General features: G+C 36.3%; 2 protein-coding genes across 9 annotated transcripts in view; one reads left to right on the top strand and one right to left on the bottom strand.

The window, feature by feature from the left end:
• Positions 1 to 2,411, bottom strand: part of FRYL (FRY like transcription coactivator) — a 295,730-nt gene extending 293,319 nt beyond the window's left edge. The window contains exon 1 of the mRNA XM_082462445.1: positions 2,322 to 2,411. The gene's annotated coding sequence lies outside the window, so the exon portion shown is untranslated. The remainder of the gene's footprint in view (positions 1 to 2,321) is intronic.
• Positions 1,965 to 25,069, top strand: OCIAD1 (OCIA domain containing 1). Of its 8 annotated transcripts, none has more exons than XM_082462496.1 (9): positions 1,965 to 2,094; positions 3,606 to 3,668; positions 4,092 to 4,172; positions 8,585 to 8,638; positions 15,187 to 15,234; positions 16,604 to 16,739; positions 17,646 to 17,821; positions 21,899 to 22,051; positions 24,539 to 25,069. In XM_082462496.1, the coding sequence occupies exons 2-9, from the start codon at positions 3,611 to 3,613 to the stop codon at positions 24,574 to 24,576; spliced, it is 744 nt and encodes a 247-aa protein (XP_082318622.1). In that variant the 5' UTR covers positions 1,965 to 2,094; positions 3,606 to 3,610; the 3' UTR covers positions 24,577 to 25,069. The 8 variants fall into 8 exon arrangements, with proteins under 8 accessions (XP_082318622.1, XP_082318627.1, XP_082318621.1 ...); XM_082462495.1 differs by having other exon boundaries at positions 2,083 to 2,269; XM_082462497.1 differs by lacking the exon at positions 1,965 to 2,094 and adding an exon at positions 2,142 to 2,273.
• Positions 25,070 to 25,943: the final 874 nt, after the last annotated feature.

The raw sequence follows: 25,943 nt of genomic DNA, 5'->3' as shown, positions 1-25,943 counted from the left end.
ATTTTTTCCCCACAGAAAGAGTACCATACTCTTTCTTCAAAAGAAATCCAATTTTTCAGTTAACTTGATCGCTGAGAAATATGTGGGCAACAGAAAATATACTCATCAATATCTACCATGTGCCAAGTGTTAGGCCTGGCTTAGTAAATATAAAGAATATGATAAAATTGGATTCTGTACCCTTACAATCTAGTCAGAAAGCAAAGAGGAGATTTTGCTTCAGCATAAAGCTCACTATTTCTAATTTTCCTATTTTTGTTCCTTCTTTTATAAAAAATGTACTCAAATTCATTTAAGAAACATTTATTGATTTCATACTATGCACCAATCATTTTGATGCCAGACAAGCTCCTACTGTTATGGATCTTTCATTTTAGTGAGTGGGGAGAAAGAGAGAGAGAGAGAGATTAGACAAATAATTGTTTTAGAGCATAAATTCTATGAAAATAATAAATGGAGTAACATGGAGAGTGACTGGGGAGCTATTTTAATTGGGTGATCAGGGAAGGCCTCGGATGTGGTGACACCTGGTGCAATGACAGATAAGAAATCATGTGACCATTTGGAGCAACAGTGTTATAGAAGCAGGAACAGCCATTGCAAAGGCCCTGAGCCCAGAACCAGCTTACCATGTCCCAGGAGCAAAATGAATATTAATTATTAATATTGATGATCTTATTTGGGAGTATAACGATTTATAAGCCAAGGTCTCCGTCTGAAAGGAGCTCTGTAACAGAGACAGAAGTAAGCACAAAGATCACAATACAGTGGCAGAACAACATTGCCTTGGCAGAAGTATGTACAAAGTAAAGAAGTAGTAAGAAGAAGGAGTAATTAATTCTCAGGGTGTGTTGCAGGGAAGGCTTCACAAAGGAGGTAATGGAAAAGCAGGATTCGAAATATCAATAGCATTGACAAGGCAGGAAGAATGGTTGTGCCAGGAGCAACAGCACACAGGGAACTGTGAGTACAAAGGGCTGCAGGCTGCGTTTCTACAGTGAACACTAAAATAGAAGAAAGTGAGGCTCAAGAGGACAGAGGCCAAGCCATGAAAGGGCCTGATATTCTGTGCATGATTGGAGCTATCAAAAGGCGCTAAGGAAGCAACCACAGGATTGGATTTGTGTTTCAGATCCATCACCATAGGCTGTCTCTCTGAAATATGTCTGTGGGAGAATAAATTTGAGGCAGTAAAAAAGATGCAATGAGGATGGTGACAGTGGGGCTCAGTAAGAGATAAAGATATCGGAGAGGTTTTTCGGAGTTAATCAAACAAACGGACAGGGCCGACTGTTCACTGTTGAATGACCAATAACTTTCAGTATCTGGCTCACGGCAGGCACTCAACAAATATTTGCAGAATGAATGAATGGTGGCTGAGTGCGGCAGCACGGTCTGACCAACAGAAGCCCGGAGACCCGCACTCAAATACAAACTCTTCCATTAATAGAGAACATTGAGCGCTAAAGCCTCGTTTAAGTGTGTTGCTTTAATCCTAACAACCCTATGAGGTAGGTCGTATTTCCATTTTCCAGATGAGAAAAACCTGAGGCTCAGAGAGAGCGAGAACTTACCATGCCTGAGGTTTCTAGAACTAGGGGGAAGCCAGGCTGAAAAGTCAGCCAGCCAGCCAAGTGCGCATGTTTAATAATTACTCGCTACTACTTAGCCTAGAGGCTCAAAGAAATAAATGAACTACGTAAAGCCTAAAAGCAGAGAAAACTAAGACAAGTCGCTCTCAACAAGCGGATAAAAGGGGCTTCCAGAACGTTCCTGCCAGCCGGTCACTGGAAGATCAAGACAGCACGTCCCAATTGCCTAAAGCCAAGCCTCCCGCGCGGTGCAGAAAGGATATGGGGGGGTGGGGCTCGGGTCCGCAGTGGGCGAACGCGCAGCCGCAGTGCAGCTCGTGAGCGCCTCCGGGAGGGGGGGAGGGTGGAGGAACGAACCGAGGAGGACCGCGAAGATTAACAGAGGCCTACGCGTGTATCCCGAAGCTGTTCGCCTTTAGACTCCACAAGGAGGTATTGACGTCATTTCCTTCCGTAGGTAGCCAGTGCTTCCGGGTCGCGGTCATTTTGAGCCCGTATCTGGGTGAGTTCTAGGCGGTCGCGTCGTTGACCGCTCCCCACCCCCAACTCCGCTGCGGTCCTGCGCGTTTCCTGCTCCCCCTTCCCTCCCTCCCACCCCGACCCCTCTCGGGTCCCCTCTGGGCCTTCGGCCCCTGGTCGAAGCTCGCCGCGCTGTGGCCCGCCGCTGTCGTCGGGAGGTGGGTGAGGTGACGCAGAAAGCCCCGTTCCGCCCCCCACCTACCCACTCACCACCTCTGCGCGGGCAGCCGCTCCCCTGCACCTTCCGCCATTTTCCCGCCTGCTAGGGTGGGCAGATCGCGATCCTCTGGGTCTCGGGCTCCTGGGTGCCTGTGACCAGGGTTGGTGAGGGAGCGTGTCTGGTGGGTGTGGATGGGAGAAATTCATGGTGACGGATGTGCGTAGGTGTTGCAGGTGGGAGACGCGGTGGGCGGGGGATGGGGTGCAGGAGTCGACGGTCTCTTAATGCGGTTTTTTTGGGGGGATTAAGAGATTAAAATGATGTTGTGTGAAGCGGTCTTGTCAACCCTGGCAGTCTCTCTGTTGGGAGAAGTAAGAGGTTTCCATTGTTTTCTTTTACGTTTGGTTTAGGGTATAAGTAGTTTATTAAGAAGTCTCTCCATCCATGAATTCATTTACCCTTTCAGATCATGTTTCTTAGCGAAGGGACTGGCATGTAGTAGGCCCTCAGTGATGAGTTATTGAATAAGTGAATTGTGGAAGGGCCGCAGTTGCTATTCTCATCGCGTATGACGTTTCCTGTTTTCATTTACATTGTTTTTAAGATGGGAGTAAACACGATCCTGTGTGAACATTCTGTAAAATGCGTAGCTGTCTAATCTATTGGTCTATTAAGTTCGGTCGCATGGGTTAGAAATAATGATAAAGTGTATGTTCTTGAAATGCTATGCATTTTTTATATCTTGTATGTTATTCTAGGTGTCTGTTTGGGGAGGGAGGAAAGTTCAGAGGCTACAGAATGTGCTGTTAGCTTCCCACCACAGGGAGAATGATATGACGTCTTTGTTATTTCATTTTTTTGTAGTACTGCTTTGTAGAGGGGGTTTCCTGATGATTATTTCATTTTTTAAAATGGAAGCCCAGAAAAGACTTGGGATTTTTCTTCCTCTATTTGGAGAATTATCCTAATCATTGGGCGTATATTTCTGAGAGAATCCAACCATAGGATAATGTGAAATAAACCAGCCTCCGGAGGAAAAATATGTCTTTTTTAAAAATTGGTAATCTTTTGTTATCTTAACTTGATATAATCAGTTGATAAATACTTCAAAGGCATCTTTTCTTTTTCAATTACAGGACCTAGTGACTAGTTCGTTAATAGGTCTGTGACTTTTTTATTTAGGTAGCTTTTTAAGTACTTCAGATGTAGTAGTGCTTAGTAAATATTTGTTGATTGGTTGCCATGTAGACTAGTAATTTTACGATGCTATATCTTGATTTACTTTGGCCAATCTCAGTCGTTTCTAATACTTAACAGAAATGTTTTTGATGCAGGAAAGATGAATGGAAGGGCTGATTTTGGAGAGCCGAATGCAGAAGTTCCAAGACCAATTCCCCGTAACTATCAATTAAGTATTTATAATTAGAAGCACTTTTTATGTAGAGAAATTTTCACTGCTTTGAGTAACAGTAGCCACGGGGCTGGCTTCAAGGGTGTGTGACCTGTGCAGTTATACAGGGACCCATTAATGATCTACTGTGGCATCTTTAAATTCCTAATAATTTGAACAGAGGGTCCCAAATTTTAATTTTGCACTGGACCCAGCCCATTTTGTAGGCAGTCCTGACTACATAGCCAGTAGAACAGTAGCACTAATTTTATGTTTGAAGTCAAAATTTGTTAAAAGTTCACAAGCCACATATTCCATTACTTCATTAAAAAAAAAAATGGTATACTTTGTTAATGTTTAGACTAAGGTATTTTTAGACTTAGTTTTTCCATGGGTGTTTTAATGTTTGCCAATTTTCCTTGGTGAAAAGACATAGGGGCTGATTACATTCCAACAGAGGAAGAAAGAAGAGTCTTTGCAGAATGCAGTGATGAAAGCTTCTGGTTCAGATGTAAGTTAAATTTTCTAATCAACAAAATTTGACCTTTAGTACCTGAAATTATGATTTCACATAGAAAAAATGGGCAGACTTTTGGCATTAGTGTGGTTATTGGTAAAAGAGGTTGATTAAGGAAATAGAGTTGAACACATTTTATTTCTTTGTTTAAAATTTTTAAATTGAATTGTAGTTGATGTATGATAATATGTTTCAAGTGTACTATGTAGTGGTTTGACATTTGCATATATCATGAAATGATCAGAATTGTGTGCATCTTAAAGTAATAATTTCTAGAACTGTTTTCAAGACCCTGAAGTATTTTTGTTGGTAATAGTAATAGTATTTACTGAGTGCACATGGGTTATATAAAAATAACCCAATAAGGTTGATTACTATTACCCTCACTTTACAGATGAAGAAATTGAGGTTTAGAGATGTTAAAGGAGTTACCTAGTGTTCCACAGTTGGTAAGCATGGTGTCCGGACTTGAAGCCAGGTCTGTCTGAAATAAGCTTATGATTTTAACTCTTAAACTTTTAACCATTATATGATAAAAACTGGTTAGTTTCTGTTTTATCGTTGTGAAATGCTATTACACTACCAGCTCTTGATTTCTAACTAGAGACCATATACATGAGGATTTTATTTTTTAAATACAGAGAATGTTGAAAGCAACACAAAACATAATTTTCCTTTTGAATAGAACCCTGTTGTTGCTTCATGAGGTCACTGCAGTCCTTTCAGGTAAGAAGGTAATTCTAACAAAAAAGCAGGATGGAGGGGGTGAGAAGGATCAGTCACCTGGTATTTATGCATACAGTGTGTAAGGTACTGTGCTTGGAAGTCTTTGTCCTAAAGTAGTTTTATGATGTAGTTGAGACAAAGCTAACTCATGAAACACTGAGAAAGATTAAGTGCATAACAGCAATAGGAATTTTAAAAAGAGATAAATTAATTGGAATTGATTTAGCTAAAAAAAAGGCTTTATTAAACAAATGAGACTTAGCAACTAATAGGACTTCAGGCAAATGAAGAATGGTGGAGGAGCATTTAGATGAAAGGGATAGTGAGCAAAGGCAGAGTCTCCAATAACTTGATCTCTACTAGAGCCTTGAGGCTGAATGGATTGGAGCAGAGGTCTTTTGTTGGGGGTAGAAAATAAACATAATAGCAAGGAGTTAAAAGTTTGATTCATTATAAATGGTAGGTTCTTGGGCCAAGGGGATGATATGTAAATTTTTTAAAGGAACATTAGTTAGCAGTGTGCAGAATGGGTTAGAAGGATGAAAAGGAGTACAACTGGTTGTATCTGCTCAAACATACAGATAATGAAAGAATCTACATAAAAGGCTTAGTTTAATGTGTATTGTATGTTACAGTAGTTCTCCACCTCTGGAATTGCTGAGAAGGTGTATGAATTCATATTTGTTTCATGTATCTTTTATTTTGTGAATATTTCATACACGTGTACTACTGGTTTCCGAATGAGACAGTGTAGTGACTTACTGTGTAGTGACTTACTTAAGGGCATAGACTCTGAGGCCTGACTCTCTGGATTCAAATTACAGCTCCATCACATATTAGCTGTGAGATTTTGGAGAAGTTCTTGATGTCTGTATGCCTCAGTTTCCTTATCTGTTAATGGGGATAATATTAACCTATCTTATGGGATTAATTAATTCAGTTTAACTTATTATAAGTGTTAAGCTAGTAAATGGCTGTTAGTGCTATTGTGACTAATGAAATAAAAGTTTCAATTGAAAACAATTATGAGTTTAGAGAAGCATTTTGCTAGTGTAAGAGAAGAGTTAAAGGAATTTTAGGGGTCCTTGTGTTGGATGTGAGTGGGACCATGGTCATAATATAAAGTAGCATTTGGTCAGCAGTGTTATTGATTTGCCTAAAGAAACATTATTTAATAGACTCTGGAGTGGGAGTCATTGTACAGTGGAAAAGGCCACTGACTTGGGAGTTAGAAGACTTGGATTTTGATCTAAGCTCTACCACAAACTAACCATCTGTGTTGCTTTGAGCAAATGACTTGTTCTTTCTGGATATCAGTTTACTCTGATTAGGATGAAGACTAGATAATCTCTGAAGTCTCTGAATTTTACCATTCTCTTTTTCTGTGACAGAATATATGAATTTGAAAGAGACCTTAGTTCTAATCCATTACCCTTTATAACATGAAGTTAAGAGATTTATGCAAAGACATAGTGGTGAATGGCAGAACTAGTACTTGAATCTCCTTAACCAGACTATTACTCTTTGCATTGTGCCATCTTGACCTAAGAAGCGAAATGGGGAAAATATTGTCCATTGTAGAGATGGCCAACTAACTCATTGCCTTTTACCTTTATATGATTCATCAGTTCTTCATGTTGCAGTCCTTGAACCAAGCTGAAGGAGAAGAATGATTGCAAATTGTACTGATGCTATAATTTTAAAAGATTATCCTTTGAAAAACCTTAAATAATAGTATATGAAGGCATTTTAACCAACTAATATTAGATCGTTCTTCCAGCAAAGGTAAAATCTGTTAGTATGTAATAGAGCAAGGATTTAAACCTTAGGGTTTCTGCAAATTGTGTCTGATGGCAAAGCTAATGCCCTATTGCTGAGTTATGGATTTTAATCATAAACATTAATAATTCAAATGCTTAATGATTTTGGTTCTTAAATTGCCCATGTACAGTCTAGACCAGGGATGAGCAAACTACGGCCCAAGGGCCAAATCTGTTTTTGTATGGCTATGAGCTAAGAATGGTTTTTACATTTTTAAATATTGAAAAAATCAAAAGAAGATTTCATTACATGTGAAATTCCTATTTTTGCATCCATAAATAAAGTTTTATTGGAACACAGCTGTGTTCATTTGTTTATGGATTGTCTCAGTGCTTTTGCTTTAAAACGAGTAGTTGGGACAAAGACTGTGTGGCCGACAAAACCTAAAATATTTACCACGTGGCTCTTTACAGAGCATTTCCCAACCCCTAGTCTGAAACTGCACTCTCCAATGTGGCAGCCACATGTGGCTATTTCAGTTTAAAATTAATTTACAACAGAAAGGATACAAAGGAAAATCAGCAAAGGGAAAGGAGTGTGGGTGAAATCCAGAGGAGACCAGGCACAAGCTTCTAAGAGTCCTCTCCCAGTGGTGTCACACAGAAAGAACGTGCTACATTTCTCCAGTTGCATGTTGTAGTAACACATGTGAAGTGTTATCTACCAAGGATTCTCATTAGAGACTCGGCACCCACGGTTTTTATCGGGGTCTCGCCACATGGGCACCCTCGGCCTAGCAGGTAACAAAATTCCAGACTCCCAGAAGGAAAGGAAGTGTTCAGTATGAACTGTATTTATACAAGCAGTTTGGGCAGAGTGAGCCACTTATCGTTCAGGTAAAGATTTATATCAGTTTACCAGTCAAGCTCCCAAATATAAGCTAAGGACCAACCTTGAAAGCAGGCATTTGTAAGGAAAGCAGTTTTAGAGCTGTTATGTTAAATCTTTCCTGCACACTACCTGAAAAACACAGATATAGACTGCTGTCATCATCAAAGAAAATTCTGTTGGGCACTGTGGGTGTAGAAGACTGATTTCTTAAATTATGAGCCTCTTTGAGATTATGATGAGAGCTTTGGATTTTTCACTCTGGTTTAATATGCATATGTATGTCATATTTTCATTTAGTTTCACAGAATTCACTGGTTTAAGAGAAAGAGCATTAGTATTTAAAATATATGCTTTCTAATTCTTGTCCCAATCACCATATGATTTTGGGCAAATAATATGTCTTGTGTATCGGTTCACTCAGTGTAATAAAACTTGAGATCTAGCATCAGACATAATTCTTTGGAATCTGGAATCTGTCATTGAAGTGGCTGTGTGGCCTTGAGCAAATTACTTAACATCTCTAAGCTTCAGTTTCCTTATCTGTAATAATAGTAAATAGTAATAATAATAATAATAATACCTATTTTATAGAGATGTGGTAAAAATTAATGATAATGTACTGAAAGCACTTAGCATGGTACATGGAATTTAGCAGTTTGTAATATGCTTCTTGCTTCCCTCATCATTAATTCTTTCCCCCTTTAACTCCGGAAGTAACTTTTGGTCACTATTTCTATGTTGTTTTAATTGATGGTATTAGTGAATGGCTGTTTTAGATCCTAAATATGGGTGGCTCTTAAATTATACTGTTTAATAATTTGTGATATTTTCTTAAATTTAAAATACGTTTTATATTTCCCTGAGTATATACAGTACAGCTTTGGAAAGTGGAGAAATCTCTTTTAAAGATCTTAATTTTGCAACATAACTCATAGCTGGTTTTACTGATACACATTTATCTATCCTAATGAACTCAGACAAAATCTTTTCCTTTTGTTGGTGTTGACAAATTTTTTTTCCCCTTATAGCTGTACCTTTGGCTGCAACAAGTATGTTGATTACTCAAGGATTGATTAGTAAAGGTAAATATTTTAAACTTTGAATTTGTTTAGCACTTTGGATACCATTGTGTTTTTATGTGTTCTTTTCCTGATCTTTAGATAAAGGACATATGGTAATGTATCATATTAAAAATTATCACTAAAAAATTACTACAACATCAGAAGAGTTATGTCTCCATGAACCCAGACTCACATATCAAATTTGAGAATTTGATGTCCATTAACTGTAGCAGTGTAGCAGCATTAACACTATAAGAGCAAGAAAGTAACTGAAAGCCAGTGGTAGTTTACAGGAAGGCAGAGAGACAAACCTGGTTTAGGTAGACCATCCATACAACTTATCACCTAGGAGCTTATAAGAAATGCAGATTCATGGGCCCCATCTCTGACCTATTGAATCAGAGTCTTTGAGTTAGAGCTCCAGCTGATTCTTGTGTACCAGTTTAAAGACTAGGAGTTCCCTAGCTTCCTCAACCAGCTTTGTCTTATAATAATGGGGGGAGTGAGGGTCCTTCCTTGTCCAAAATTCTGTTGGTTTAAATAGTGAAGTTGAGTTTAGATTAGGTATTAAATGTATCAGTCTCTACATCTTTAAATTTAGTAGTGTAAGCAGTAGAAATATTCATAACATTTATTTTGTAATAAATAAGTTACAAATTTATGGGAATTAGAAGGTATTTCAGAAAAGGATGGTTACCTTAGGATGGCCTTTATATATCCTAGAAAACTGTTCTTTAAATTAACTAGTTCCTCCTAAAATGTTACTAAGATAAGAAGTTTTCGCCTTTTCATATTAGCAGTATGAAGTACTTAGACAGTAGTATTGACACAACTAGTTGAGAAAAAGTAGTTTTGGAGGGAAATGGGAGAATTTTTTGAGGTAAAATTTTGTTTTTGTTTGGAGAATTCCCAAAGAACCTCATTACAATGTGCTACCGTGACAGGAATTTTTAAAAGGCAAACAAATCAAGATATATACTCTTATTTGTATATATACTCTTATTTGTCTTTTAGGACTAACTTGTTTTATAGACTAGAATTGTTTCTATAGTGTGAAGCAGACATTTTATTCAGATTACTTTTTTTTTGTTTTGGCTGCGTCGGGTCTTCGTTGCTACACGCAGCTTTCTCTAGCTGCGGCGAGCGGGGGCTACTCTTCGTTGTGGTGCGTGGGCTTCTCATTGCTGGGACTTCTTTTGTTGCAGAACACGGGCTCTAGGCGCGCAGGCTCAGTAGTTGTGGCACCCGGGGTTCAGTAGTTGTGGCTTGTGGGCTCTAGAGCGCGGGCTTAGTGGTTGTGGCGTACGGGCTCAGTAGTTGTGGTGCACGGGCTCAGTTGCTCCACAGCATGTGGAATCTTCCCGGACCAGGGCTCGAACCTGTGTTCCCTGCATTGGCAGGCGGATTCTTAACCACTGTGCCACCAGGGGAGTCCCTAGTCACATTACTTTTAAGGAAAAACTTAGGACTGGAGAAATTATAGTGTCTGTTATTGTACTGCCCATTTTATTTATCTTAGTCTTGTCAGTCATTAATGATTGGAGCTAGACCTGGGGGCGGGGGTGGATTATACAAAAGAAATTAAGAGCTGCTAGTGGTTCATGTGAGGAAACAATGTGAATACAATGTTGAAGCAAATGGAGAATGTAACTTAAATAATAAGCTTCTAAGTTTTGTGGTAGAGACTCCAAGAGCTGTAGGTTTTCAAAGAAGATCTCTGCAGAGGTGCTGTAATGAAGGAAAATTTCTTGAAAGAAGTGGGTTTTGAAGATGGGCAGGATTTAGATTAAAAGAGATGGAAGAATATCTCAGGAAGGAGGGACCTGGTTATCAGAATAATAAGCATGACTATTTGGGTGGACAGTCAGGAGACTGACATGGCTAGAGTGTCAGAGTCATGCAGGGAGGAATGAAAACGTATAGCTAAGGTAGAACCAGGAGAAATGGTAATTTTGAAAAGGTTACAAAGAAGAGAAAATTTTGGAACTTTGGGGCTTACGTAGAGTAGGAGACTTTGGACAGCTTGAAGGTAAGGCAGAAGCAGTAAAAATTGGAAGGGTCAGATTGTACCTACTCACTTAGACCTTGTATCTTCAACAATAAAATCATACCATTACTGGGTTTTTTCCCTGGCTTGGGAATGCTTTTCTCCTACATGTAGCTAGTTATACACATAACCAATCCAGAGAAATTCCCTTTTTCTAGTTACACACACATCTTGTTTTTTTTTTTTTTTTTCTTTAAGTACATCCTTATTGGAGTATAACTGCTTCACATGAATCCTACTGAAAATATCAGGACCTAGTACTGAGGTGACAGATTATTCTGTCAAGAGCCAAAATCCTCTTGGACTCCTAGTCAACATCTGGTGATTATTTGACTTGACATCAATGGTGATCTATGCCTCTGATTTCATTTGCAAAAGTCACACCATGAGCAACAACAGTGATCAACATCTTTCTCTGTAATTGTTCATAGTGACTGAGCCTGGAGCCTTTCAGTGGAATTTATAATCCATTTTTTGGAAAGGATAAGTTGTTGAAAATGACTTAACCTGATGTGTGGAATAACATTTTCTATTCAGCGTGTCACACGTTACCTTTATATTTTTGTCAGGGTTGTTTTGTTGTTGGGGTGTTGATACTTTGAGTAAAAAACACAGAAAAGAATATTGAGTGATATGTCACTCATGTAACTATCTCCCAGAATTAAGGGCTTTCAGTATTGAAACTGTACTGGGTTCTTGTTTTCTGGGGGCTGAGGTGTTTTAATTAAGAAGTCAATCTCAAAAAAAAAAAAATTGAGAGAGACTTTAGAAAAGGAGTTCAGAATCCACCAAAACAATTTGCATTTAATCAAAACGCCTAACATTTTGTGTATGATTTTATCCACAGGGTCATACTCTACATAGTCTTAGCTATTCCCACTCTACTCATTCCTTTTCTGTCAAAACACTTAAACATGCTCAGGTCATTTCTAACTTGACAACATAAAAAAGAAAAATTTTCTTTTATATCCCTTTACAGTTGCTCCTAGATGTCTTGCATTTGAAGCCAGACTTCATGAATGAGCACTTCACTTTTTTTTTTTTTTTAATTTATTTATTTTATTTATTTATTTTTGGCTGCGTTGGATCTTCGTTGCTGCGTGCGGGCTTTCTCTAGTTGCAGCGAGCGGGGGCTACTCTTCGTTGCGGTGCGTGGGCTTCTCATTGCAGTGGCTTCTCTTGTTGCGGAGCACGGGCTCTAGGGCACGCGGGCTCAGTAGTTGTGGCTCGCGGACTCTAGAGCGCAGGCTCAGTGTGGCACATGGCCTTAGTTGCTCCGAGGCATGTGGGATCTTCCCGGACTAGGGACTGAACCCACGTCCCCTGCATTGGCAAGCGGATTCTTAACCACTGCGCCACCAGGGAAGTCCCGAGCACTTCACTTTTTATTTCTTTAAACTCACTGCAGTCTGTGTCATAGATTTTGCATATAGTCTGACATGTACTAAAACTCTTACCAGTACAACCTCTTCGTTGCTTAAATTCAATGGACAGTTTTTGTTCTTGACCGTTATACAACTTTAACCAATCCTTAAAATGTTCTCTTCCCTTGGCTTCCATTACAGCACATTCTTCTGGTTTTTCTCCTGTCTCAGGCAACTTCTCCATTTTTTTCATATGTTTTTTGAGTGTCTGATAAGCACTATACACTGTTTTTGGTATATAGCACTAAAAGACAAAAACCCACGACCTCTTGGTACTTACATTGTAGTCTGGGTTTTCTTCCTTCACTTGTGTTGTTCTTCAGAGTTGTACTTTGCCTTTGAGTTTTTAGTCTATATAGTACCCAGCAATAATACGGGTTTTGGTGACCATTTATTGTTCTAAATCCCCATCATTATCTCTAACCTAGATAATCTGCTCCAGAATCATATTCTGCATATCTCCACATGGATGGCCCTCCTACAGCCTCCCCAGATTGAACTCAAGTTCAATCCCAAACTGAATTCACTTCTCCATAAATTAATTCCTCCATTTTCCCTATGTCTGAATGGCATCACTCTCCATCCAGGAAACTGAGACATTATTTTTCACTTCTATCCTTTACCTGCTGGGTCCAACAAATGTCCATTCTCTAGTACAGCTCTTAAATATTTCTGTAAACTGTCTCCATCTGCACTCCCGTTGTAGTTAATGCAACCATTTGTTGCCAAGAGTATTACATTAGCTTCAATAAATGTATTTGCCTCCATTCTTGCTACTTCCCTTTAGAATATGGGCTGTCTCTGGCACCTGACAGAGGGCATAGTGCACGTAGTAGACACTCAAATACAGGAATACCTCATTTTATTGAGCTTCACAGATAACTGTGTTTTTTACAAATTGAAGGTTTGTGACAACCATCACTGAGCAAGTCTTATCGACACCATTTTTCCAACAGCATCTGTTCACTTCTGTGTCTCTGTGTCACATTTTGGTAATTCTTGCAACATTTCAAACTTTTTCATTATATTTGTCATGGTGATCTGTACCAGTGACCTTTGATGTTACTATTGCAAAAAGATTATAGCTTGTTGAAGGCTTAGATGATGGTTAGCGTTTATAAACACAAAGTATTTTTTAATTAAGGTATGTACATTGTTTTATAGACAATACTGTTGCACATTTAATAGTATAGTGTAAACATAAATTTTATATGTGCTGGGAAACCCAGAAATTTATGTGATTTGCTGTATTGCAATATTTGCTTTATTGCAGTGGTCTGGAACTCAACCTGCAGTATCTTCGACTTATGCCTGTGTTTGAGTGGATGAATAGCAACCATCACACCGTATTCTTTCTGTCTTCGTTCGCTCTCTAGACTGTAAACTCTGTGAGGGTAAAGAGAGTGTCTTGTTTACTGTTATATTCCTACTTCCTAGGGTGTAGTGCTTGTGTGTTGTAAGTGGTCTGTAGCTATTTGGTGACAGAATAAAAGAACGACTTTTTTGTATAAATGTAGATATTGTTACCATCCCCCCTTTTCTTCTCATCATCTCCGTTCATTTATACAATGAAGGAACTGAGGCTAACAGCATAAATCTGTTGTCTGTTTTTTATATAAAATGAAATCATAAAATTATATATACATGATGACAGTCTTTTGTGTACCTTCTTTCAACATGGTGAGATTCATCCAGTAGTATGCTAAAACTGGCTTGTACCAGCTCTGGAGAGCTGATTATTAAAATTTCAGGAACTTGGCAAGGCAATTTTTAAACCATTGGTAGCTTGAAATTGGTCATGGAGCAAGTATTTACATCACAGAAATCGACTAACATTACAAATTAGGGCCTTTTATTTGGAGAGCTGGTTTTCCAGCACATCACTGGATTCATCCACATTGTTGCATGTAGTTGTAAATTATATATTCTCATTGCATATAGTTTTCTGCTGTGTGAATATGTCATAGCAGTTTATCCATCCTTTTGTATATTGACGATAGTGTAGTTTCTAGTTTTGATACGTTTCCCTCGTACAGATATGTGGTTGACCCAGCACTATATTTTGAAGACTAATTTTTGTTCACTGCAGTGCAGTGTTACCTCTGTCATAAATCAAGTGACTGTGTGTGTGGATCTGTTTCTAGACTCTTCTGATTTTGATTAGTTTATCTGTTCTTACACTTATAACACACTGTCTTAATTACTATAGCTTTGTCATAGATATTGATATCTGGTGGTAGTCAGTTCTCCGTTAATGTTCTTCAATATTGTCTTGGTTTTTCTTGACCCTTTGTGTTTCCACATGAATTTTAGAATAAGCTTTTCAAGTTGGGGAGAAACTTTCTTTGATTTTAATTGGGATTGCATTGAATTTATAGGTGAGTTTGTGGAGAATTACCATCTTTACAGTATTTAATCTTTCAGTTCATGAACATGGTGTGTTTCTCCATTTACTTAGCTTTCATTTCTCTGAGTAAATTTTGTAGTTTTCAAGATCTTTCATGTTTTTCATTAGATTTGTTCCTGGGGCTTTGATGTTTTTTGGTGCTATAATAAATTGTTTTTTAAAATATTGGGGGTTTTGTTTGTTCCCGGTATATAGTGGATTTTTTCATTTTTGTTTTTATTTTATTTTGTATATTGACCTTGTATCAAGTGATCTTGCTAAATTCACCTATTCTAATAGAGTCTTTTGATTTCTTCATATTTCTCTTGATGTTGAATTCTCTTTTAAATAGCTTCAGACTTCTTTGGTGTTATGGAAAGAGCTAATGTTATCAGATGTTTAAAGATCATCTGTACTGATCTTTCCTTGAATCTTTGTGGGTTGCTCAAAGCTGCTGAGAAATAGATACATCTTACTTTATACTGCACTGCTAAACTTACTGCTACTTTTGTCTCACATTATGAAAGACCAGATAATGACTAGCAGAAGTAGTTTCTTTATATTTTTTTACCATAATTTCTGTGCCATTCTCTTTTATACTCTTAGCATAAACTTGGCATAAAGCTTTTCTTTTACCTCAATAAAAGATAAAACATCTTAATTATGTAAATGGAACAGTGTTACTCAGAAATATTTACTGTTTTATCTTTAGGAATCCTTTCAAGTCATCCCAAATATGGTTCCATCCCTAAACTTATATGTAAGTATGAACAATACTAGTTCTCTTAGCTTTTCTACCTAAGTAAAATAACTAGCTTTTATCAAATGTTTTGTGTTACTAATAACAGTTATTTGTTTTGACAAATCATTTTGTTTAAGCTTTTCATCAAATGGACTACTTGGGCATTTTATTGTTAGCATTAAAAATCATGAGCTACTTGAAAGAGGCTTTTTTTTTCTCTTTTTATAATGCAATGGAACTATTAATTTTTAATTATTTTGTTAAATAATTAGATTATTTAAATTATATTAAAGATATAATAATTTAAATTATATAATTGAAGATATAATATTTGAAAGTAAGTTCTCTTGGTCTGTGAGGAAAGAAAGTTGTCCAGCTATTCTGATTAATCAAAATAAAGTGTATTTTAAAATTAAGCATAATTTTTTAAAACCTCTTTAATTTACAATCAGTAAATAAACATAACTTACATTTATAAGCATAGCTTCTTTACATTTTATAATATGGTTGATAGAAAAGATACTAAATTGCCCTGAAAAAGAGTACCTGAGGCTTTCTATGAATCTTCCAGGGTAGTCTCTATTGAATAAAGATGCAACAATAGCCATATTTAGGTACACTTCATAATATATTATTTTAAGGCATTTGTTGCACCTGATTTAAAAAATAATCTTATGAAATTAGCTGGGCAAATGGTGTGATTCCCATTTTATAAGGAATGAAATGGCCTAAATCCCTGTGACCAGGCTAGAACTGTGTTGTTTTGATTCCTCATTCCATTATACTGTTACCACATTTTTCCTATCTGTATTAATAAAGTAATTAGTAAAGTAGAATTTATCTTATAGCAGCTTTATTTTAACTTATTTTGTGAAAGTGAATTATATCTACCGAATCTTTCTGTGAACTCTGAATGTGATTTAATGTGGTACTTTTACCATTATTTCAGGAAATCCCAGTTTTTCCACACCAAAGACATATTTAGAACCACATTTTTGTCTTTTTTTTAAATTTTTATTTATTTATTTATTTTTGGCTGTGTTGGGTCTTCGTTTCTGTGCGAGGGCTTTCTCTAGTTGCGGCAAGCGGGGGCCACTCTTCATTGCGGTGCACGGGCCTCTCACTATCGCGCCCTCTCTTGTTGCGGAGCACAGGCTCCAGATGCGCAGGCTCAGTAGTTGTGGCTCATGGGCCTAGTTGCTCTGCGGCTTGTGGGATCCTCCCAGACCAGGGCTCGAACCCGTGTCCCCTGCATTGGCAGGCAGATTCTCAACCACTGCACCACCAGGGAAGCCCAAGAACCACATTTTTTAAAATGTTCTTTTAGAAAAGGTTTTTGTCTAAAGAGGGGTATTGAGTAACACTTTTTGTTTATTTTTACTAAAAGTTGCTTGCATCATGGGATACTTTGCTGGAAAGCTTTCCTACGTGAAAACTTGCCAAGAGAAGTTCAAGAATCTTGAGAATTCCCCTCTTGGAGAAGCTTTACGATCAGGACAGACACGACGATCTTCACCAACTGGGTAGGCCATTCAGATCTTATTAAAGGTTTTTCATTTTAGGTAAAAAATTCTAACTAGATGTTGCCGTAATTGAGGGCATGAAACATGGCCTAACTGAAGGAACATTTGAAACTTGCCATTTTGCTGCAAGCTAAAGCTAATTTTGTTTTCAAAAGTAGAACAAGATTTGTTTACTTTTGTTTTAAATACAGAGTTGCATCCTACTGGGAGTTCATGTCCCAGAATGAGAGATTTTAATTTGTCAAACACGTTTGGTTACTATACTTTGACTTTTTTTTTTTTTTTTTTAATTCCCAAATATTATCAATCCCATCTCTTAACAGATTTCAGCTTTGTAATCCTTCTGTTGTTTAAAATTGTAGGGAAATTGTGCAAGTATAGATAAATGAATCTGTCTATCTTGATAGGTAGGTAAATAAATAATAAGGTAGTTAAGTAGATTTGGTAGATTGTCCTATCATAAATGGCAAGCAGCATAAATCCCATGGAAGCTAGTATTACTTACATCTACTTCAGCAAAATAGTGTTTATATGGACTGCTACCTGTGGAAGTAACTTCCCAATTAATGTGGGAAATGGACATATTTTCTGATCTGAAGTACTTTTTCTTTCCAAGAACTTTAAACACATTAAAATGATGTCTAAAGCCTAATAGTTAGAAAATTGGATATATATTTTCTCTTCTCTATAGTAAGATTGACAATTTTTAAGTTGTATAAGTGGATCAGAAGATATTTTTAATGTTTTTTGTGGCAGAAACAGACTTTATTTTACTGTTTTAAATAACTATGTTAAAATTATATGATTCCTTTAGAAAATGACTAGTTTTCATACCTTAACACACTTCTTTAAATAAGGTATAGACAATAACCCATGTTTTTTATACAGTATGATTTTCTTTTACAGGCACTATTCTCAGAAGTCAAAATATGACTCGAATGTGAGTGGTCATTCATCTTTTGTGACATCCCCAGAAGCAGACAACATAGAAAAAGAGACGCTTCCTCGTTATGAGCCAATTCCATTCAGTGCTTCTATGAATGAATCTACTCCCACTGGTATTACTGATCATATTGCCCAAGGTAGAAACTTCTCTTGAAATGAATTTCAGCATTTTATGGTCCAACGTATGTATAAACTTTATTTGATGACCTTTTCTGCTGGATATCACCTATATGTTCCACCATCAGCCTAAACTCAGCATGTTTGTTTGCTCTTTTGTTCATTTGAATTCATTCTTCCTTCATTCAACATTTTTTGAGGCCAAATAGGTATCAGGCACTCTGCTAGGTATGGAAATGAATAAGACCTAGTTCTTGGCCCTGAGAAACTCTCTGTCTGCTGGAAGATATAGAAGTATAAGGATAAATTATTAATATGTTCCATTAATTGAAAATACTAACCGTGTTTAGTGAAATAGCAAAGAAGAAATGATAAACTGTGCCACAGAGAGGCTTTAAAAATGTTACACTTGGTAGTGTGGTCTTAAAGGCCACCTTAGCTTCTTTGTAATATGAGAAAAATAATAATTACCTGCCTAACAGAACTGTTGTCAAGTGAGAAAATCGATGTGAAAGTGCTTTGTGAAGTTTGTGTGTACTAGTTTTGAAGATCACATAATGTTAAGTGAAACAGCATCACCTTTGGATTAAGGCCTGGATATGAATTACTGACATTTGCTAGCTATTGTAACTTTAGGCAAGTAACTTGTAATTTGTGATCCCTGCGGTTTCCTGATCTCTTGAATGGAGATGATAATACCCTTCTTAAAGAACTTTGGGAATGAGATGAAATACAGAAATCAGAAGTAATGCCTGGAAAGTAATAGGCTCTCAACAAATGTTTGCTAGCTTGCTTGCTTTCTTGCTTCCTTCCTTGCTTGCTTTCTTCAGTCTAATTTGCAGTGAAAGATGAATTAAAAACAGAAAGTGCAAGTTTACAGTTCCTTACCTAAAATCCTAAAATCCAAAATGCTTTTTAAAAAAACAGGTTTTAAAATAATTAAATTAGTGATAAAAATCTGACCTGAACTCATTTTAAGCCCTGACCTAAACTGATATAACTCTATTGATAATGTTTATTTATCTTAATACAATTTTTTTCTAGATTTTGTTGTAGAAATACTGTGTTTGCTTGTTCATTGCTACTTCAGTGGACATTAAGTAATAAGGGATATATATGGTAATGTTTTTCTAAAATCTGAGAAACTCTGAATTTTGAAGCATTTCTGACTCTGAGGGTTTGGAGAAGGGATTGTGGACCTCATAGAGTATTTGAAAACGTGTACTTATTTGAAATAAGTACAATCAGCCAGTAACTATGGGGAATAAACAAGGTTAAAGGAACATTTGGGTCTTCGTTTCTTTTGTTTAAGACAGGAGAGATTTGATTCTATATGTAGGTTAAAAGGAGGGAGGGGATATAGTGGAAAGAGAGGCATTGGTTATAGGTCAAGTAAGGTTCCGAATGATGTGGAAAGGGTTCTAGGTAGGTCAGGGTATAAAGTAGCCATTAGCTATAAGAGGCTGTTTAAATTAATGAAAATCAAATCAAATTGAAAATTCATCAGTTCCTCAGTTGCTTTGGTAGCATTTCAATTGCTCAGTAGCCGTATGTGCTAATGGCTACTGTGTTGGACTGCACAGATATAGATATAGAATATTCTCATCATTATAGAAAACTGTATTGGACAGTGCTGCTTTTAGAGCAAGAGTCCGGGTTGGTGAGGGGGTATTAACTGAAGAGACAGGACAGAATGGAAGTTAAGATAATTAAAGAGATTCTTAAGTGGCTGAAAGTTGTTGATAGTCTCTTAATCCTCAACTAACTTTTTTTTTTTTTCCTGAATGGTTGGAAACAAAGACATCTGATTAGTCAGAAAGGGAAGGAGGTAGGCAGCTTAGGAAGAATGGTTAAAGACATTATTTTATCTCCAGAGTCAGCTGTCCTTGTCCCTCACTGCATCTCCCATTTCCCCGGTCTCCCAAGTTCAAATCCATTCTACTTCTGTTCTAGCCATGCACCAACTCTTTCCTTGCTATGTCTTGCATCCTTCCTTGCATTTGCATTAGAAAATTTCATTCCACACTACATAATTTCTTTGTCAAATGAAAACAGACAAAAAGGCCTGTGGTATCTGCCCACAGACTACAGCAAGGCCCAAATTTTAATATATTTTAAGTCCTCCACTGCAGCCATCCATCCGTCCATGCTCTGCTACTCTGACCCCCCTTTTTAACTCAAGATTGCCACTCTTAGTTCCCCACATGGGCCCACAGTGGCCTCCTTTGCTTTGCCCCAACTGCAGTCCTCCCTTAAATTAACCAGGACATCCTCGCTTTTTGTTTAAGCCCTATTTATCCTCTGCTTTCTCTTACCAGGAATTGAAAGAGTTATTAATCTTTCAAAGCAGAAGGCATTCTTTCATAGTTGCTATGAGACTTACTATAGGTAGTGTGTTACAGGTAGATTTAAATCAACGCTTTTTTACATTTTCCTGTTCCTTCCAGCTCTTTACAGTAAATCATGCTCCCTTCACAATGCAAGATATTTTCATTTGGCTTTTATAAGTGGAAAAAATTCTCCCTAATCTTCTAATTTATGTTTTCATAATTTGTCACAGAATTTCAGAACAATGAAATACTTTTCTTTTTGGTAAGAAAAAGTATTAGACCTGGAAGGAACTTTAGTGATAGATCATCTAGTTCAAACTTCCATATTTCACAATTGAGAAAACCAAGACTCAAAGAAGCTTAGTGATTTGCCCAAGGACATTCATTAAATGTCGGCAGAGTGGGAATGAGAACCTAGAATTCCTCACTACTAATCTAGTATATACTGTTCCCTTCAGAATTTAAAAAATATCATTTATGGTGAAGGGAAATGAGTTAAATAATTACTTATTACTAATGAAATGCAAAGTGCTTTTAAACCCGGTATACAGTTTTAATACTTTTCTTTTTTAGCAAGAAAAATGTGGTTTTGCAACCATGCTTTATAATATTAGAACTAATTAGAAACTTAAATCCTCTGTGCTTTGTATCAGTGCAAGTATATTTTGTAGTAAAATAAAAGATTGTAGATGAATGCATTCAGTGTATAGTTATGTTGCTTTGAAAATTGTGATTATTCACTGGGACCTTACCATTGAGTTGCACAATAGTACCACTTACAAAAACTGTTTTTTAAAAAATTATTTTAATTCATATGGTTATATTTTTTAAATGATAGGTACAATTTCTGTCTCATTAAAAACCTCTGGAAAATATTACTTTTAGAGTGGTCTGTTAGATTTTGTAAGTTAAGTAGTTCACTGAATGTTATGTTAGCATTAGTTAATTTCTTTAAAAATGTTTATATGGCCTTCCTTGCTGACTGTCTATTTTATAAACTATGTTCAATATTTGGTCCTGTCAACCAGTATTAAGAATAACCATTTCTTTATTTTTATATCAGTGTTTGACTCTTGATAATACATAATCATACTTTGATTTTCTTTGGGAGAGATAAAGAATAAATGCTGGTTCTCCAGGTAAAAGTTGCCACTTTTTTCTGCCTCAGTATTGCATCCATTAGACCTGAATATGAAAATGATGCATACTCTGGTGAAAGGCTATGTAATACTTTTCAATAGCTATTTTCAAGTGTTTTTATTTAAATATAAAGAGGGTAAGATAAATATCTTTTTAATAACTGGAGTTGTTTGCATATATGGACTCTGGATACAGGAACATTTAACTATGAAAATGTTACTAAACAAAATCTATACTATGTCAAGTTTTGTTCAATTGTCACTAGTAGAATGTATTTCTCTTTACTTATATAAGCTGTATGAATAACTTCCCAGTTTAGAACACTGGCATTTTAATGAGTGAATTGTTCTGGTTTATATTATATCCATTCTTCTTCTGGCCATGGTTAGTTTTAAATTTTTTTTGTATTTTAAATTTTAGAAATAACAGCTTGAAAGTATAAGAGGAAGTACATTTTAGTTTTATAATTACCTTGGGGAAAATACAGTACCTTTGGAATGCTGGTAATAATTTGATCCTTTGTTTTACTTTATTATTTTTGTAGGGAAGGAGCATTTGTAAAATTTAGCTGCTTTTGGATTTATTCACATCCTTTTATCGCCATTTATTAACTGTTTGTTGTTTTAGGACCTGATCCCAACATTGAAGAAAGTCCTAAAAGAAAAAATATAACATATGAGGAATTAAGGAATAAGAACAGAGAGTCATATGAAGTTACTTTAACACATAAGACTGACCCCTCAGTCAGGCCTATGCAGGAAAGAATGCCAAAAAAAGAAGGTATGATAGTCTAGTCTGAATCACTTTACGCTTTAGGATTGGAAACTGCAGCATTAGTTAAAAACTTTAATTATACTAACGTGTGATTTAATGCCTCAAGCAATTAACCAAAATAACATTTTTTTTAGAGAATAGCTACTTAACAGTTATTAGGTCTTCCTTTTTTCAAGTATTCCAAAGGCCATTTTGTGTTAGAAAATAATGAAGTCCAAATAGTAGTATAACTTAAGACGGTAAGACTAGTTTTGTAATACAGTGTAGAAATTATACAGACATTTGACTATTTTCCCTTATAAGAGGCCACCTTGGGAACTGATAACCATTTTTCAAATGATGCATCTATTGCATAAAACCAGACCTGGTGACCTAGTGGTTGTGATGCCACTTGTGGCAGAACCACAGAGTCCTGATTGAGTAATAAAATGATTTTCTTATATAATATCTATGAAGTCAAGATAGAGTTATATGCCTTACAAACCAGCTTTTAGGGCATTTCCAAAAAATGAGTTTGACTTTTTTTAACAGTACTTTTACTCTATAATTAATTAATATATACAGATTTTTTAAATGACAGTTTCTTTTAAGTCCTTTTGGAACAGCTGTGCATTACCCAAAGTAAATTTTCTGATACCAAAAATTTACCGCTAACAGAAGAGGTCATTTTGAATAGGGGTTTGAAGCTGTTTCAATATAGAATTTTATGATGTCTTTCTTGAGGAATTTTAGAGGATGTATCATTGTTTCAAGGTTTTCTGTTTACTACTTTAAAAATCGAGGGAGGGAATAGGTACCTTCTTGAGAGTCAGTATGCCACAGAGAATGCAAAAATACATAAAAATCCTTAGTATTTTTTATTATGATCGTTCCTTTAGAGCCAGTTTTATTTCTAATTGTTAGTAGTTGTTTCATTTAGAATTCTGTTTTATAACAATGATCCACCTCTGTCATGTTATTGATGTTTTTTACACCTTTAAAATAGATTTGTAATCAATAATACTTGTTAATGTTTGTCATAAAAAATTTACTGTAAACCTTTTGCATTCAGTGGTCATTACTCTGTAATATGTAAAGACTTACCAGTACTCTGTTCTGCTAATTAATTTGAGGATTTAGACTGTAAGCTCCATGAGGGCAGGCAGTTAGTAGTTTTCTCATTTTTGTAACCATTTCTATCGTATGTCAAGGCTAAGAAAAGGGAATATGGTAGATGTGTGGCATTCGTTGAATTTGGACATTTGTGGTTTTGGCTGTGAACAGTCTTAAAGTTCTGTTATGTGACACAGTAAAGTGAAAAAATTTTTTTCTTTGTAAAAAGAAAGTTGATTTGTTTTTTTTTTGGCACTTTATATAATTTAAAGAAAAAACAGTTATGAAACACTTTGTGATTTTCTAGGATGTTCTGTTTTAGAATCTAGACAGAAATTTGACAGTACAATGTAGATTCACTAGGTCAGAAAGTGTCACTTAAAAGTTTTCAGCTTCAGTTTATGTGGATTATATTTATTGGTATTTACCTAATTAGAAATTATGGCAGAAATTTTAAACACCTCAGCACATTTTCAGTTAGCTGTCAGAGCAGTGATGTCACCACACATTATGTAGCTTCATGAGAATTCTGCCAGATGCCCTGCCTTATACACATGAGGGAAGGAAAGCAAGGGGAAAAGGCAAAATATGAGGGGAAAGTTTATATAACGTCTTGGTATAATAACGAAATAGTTTTGACTTCATAGACTTATACTGAAAGAGTCTTGGGGAAGGGGTCCCTAGTTATATTTTGATAACTGCTTCTTTACATTGTTATGAATACTTCTGAAGAGTTACAGTTCACAGGTGAAGGTTATGTAGAAGAGAGGCTAAAAGTAAAAGAGTAGAAAAGACAGAAAAACATGTTTCAAAATATAATTTCATATAAAATGCAAGAATATTGGAGAGCATTTCCTTCTTGTACTGGTATTACAGCTCCTGGGAGAGATTAAATTAATCAAATCTGACCATTTCTGTTACTATATTTTTGTGAAAAACAACATTCAAATGTTTATCATTGTTGTTATTTTTCATTTGCTGGTAACTTTTTTGTACGTGCTATAATATATACCACACTCACTTAGGCGGTAAAGTTGTTAAGGCACCCAGGCTTTGGACCTAAACATAACTGTGTCCAAATTTCGGTTCTACCTGTTTGATTAAGCTTGTACCTTGGGCAAGTTACTAATCTGTTTTCCTTAGAATGGGGATTGTGTTTTCTTTATAAGGTTGTTATGCAGATCTAATATGTATGTAAAGGTCTTGATACAGTGCATTAGAATTTGTCTAACCTCCAGTTCACAAAAGTCTAGCCAGCCCCTTTTTATAATTACAATTTGACTCTCATGTGCATTTATTCAAATCAGAGAGAAACATAACTAAATCATAATAGCAAACATAAAATAGTGCCTTTTACTTATTACTATTTGGAATCATCAATTATTTGTGCTTTTTTCCTAGTCAAAGTAAACAAATATGGAGATACTTGGGATGAGTGAAAAATTGCATCATTGGACCTACTGAAGGAGTTTCAATATCCAGCTTCATCTAGGTGGTCATGAACATCTGCATGCTTTGAGCTCAGCAGCAGTCTTCATAAACACATTTAAAACTAGAACCTGGGTTTTTGTGGTTTGGCTTATGAAGATGATGTCTTTAAAAACTTACATTTTAATGTTCATATTGTGTGAATATGCATTTGGGGGAACTCGTTGAATGATGGTAGTATACCATGATTGTACACAGTTTGTGAAATTGTATTAAGTTAACAGGGCAAGGATGCTCTGTTATAAAACTATCCAGAGAGTGTAATGCTCTAGAATCACTGTATCTGGAAATAAATGAAATCTGCATGTTGACTTGGGGGGGCGGGGGGGAGCAAACATAATTTTAAGTGTTAAACTTTACATCAGAAATTATTAAAAAGCCTTATTCCAGTGTTTGCTGTATTCTCTTTATGGTAAATAAAATATAAAGGAATATGCATCTTCATTGATTTTATGGTTTTATTGTTTGCAGTCTTATTTAAGTACGATTATAAGTAAGTGGTGTTTTGTAGGGATAGAAAATAGTCATCTGAATATTTAATGATATGATGAATGTGACTCAGGTAAATAAAGCAGCATACAGTGAATAGCTCAATGCCTTAAAAAAGCAATGTTTGAAAAATTTGCAAATTCCAGGGGAATAAAAATCTGGTATACTTTCTTCATTATTCACCTAATATTTCTGGTTCAGGTGAATGGAAAATGAAATTGTGGTTTCATCTAAATTATACTTACTCGTATTACATTTCTACCAGAAACATAGTGTTTCAGTTAGTTACTGCTGCAAATCATCCCCAAACTTTATGGCCTAAAACAACAATCATTTATTGTCTCAGTTTTTCTATGCATCAGGAATTAAGGAAGGATTCAGCTGAGTGATTTCGTGCTGGGTCTCAGGTTTGCAGTCAGATGCTGGATGGAGTGGAAACAGCAGGGAGCTAGGCTGGGGCTGGCCAGGGCTTTTAGTTTCAGGACCTCGTTGTGTCTCTCCTTGGGTGAGTGTGGGCTCCGTGCTCAGGGCCATTAGACTGTTCACATGACCACTTAGGGCTCTAGTGTGAGTCCAGCAAGCATGTCAAAAGCTGTTGCCTGTTATTTATGACCTTCCCTCAGAAGTCACGTAGTATCATTTTTATCATTTTTTCGTAAGCCTGCCAGAGGGTGGGAGCATGGACTCCCCAACTAGTCACATTTTTAAAAGAACACATGGGATGGAAGATGCTGAGCTATCTTTTCAGTCCTCCATTTGACCACAGTAATTCATACCATTCCCATGTGCAAAATAAACTCATACTTTTCCCAGGTCCTCCATTATGACA

This window comes from Balaenoptera physalus, assembly GCF_965194825.1.
Source record: "Balaenoptera physalus genome assembly, chromosome: 5".
Taxonomy (NCBI): Eukaryota; Metazoa; Chordata; class Mammalia; order Artiodactyla; family Balaenopteridae; genus Balaenoptera; species Balaenoptera physalus.
Note: the sequence above shows the minus strand (reverse complement) of the source record. Positions and strands in the feature narration are given on the sequence as shown.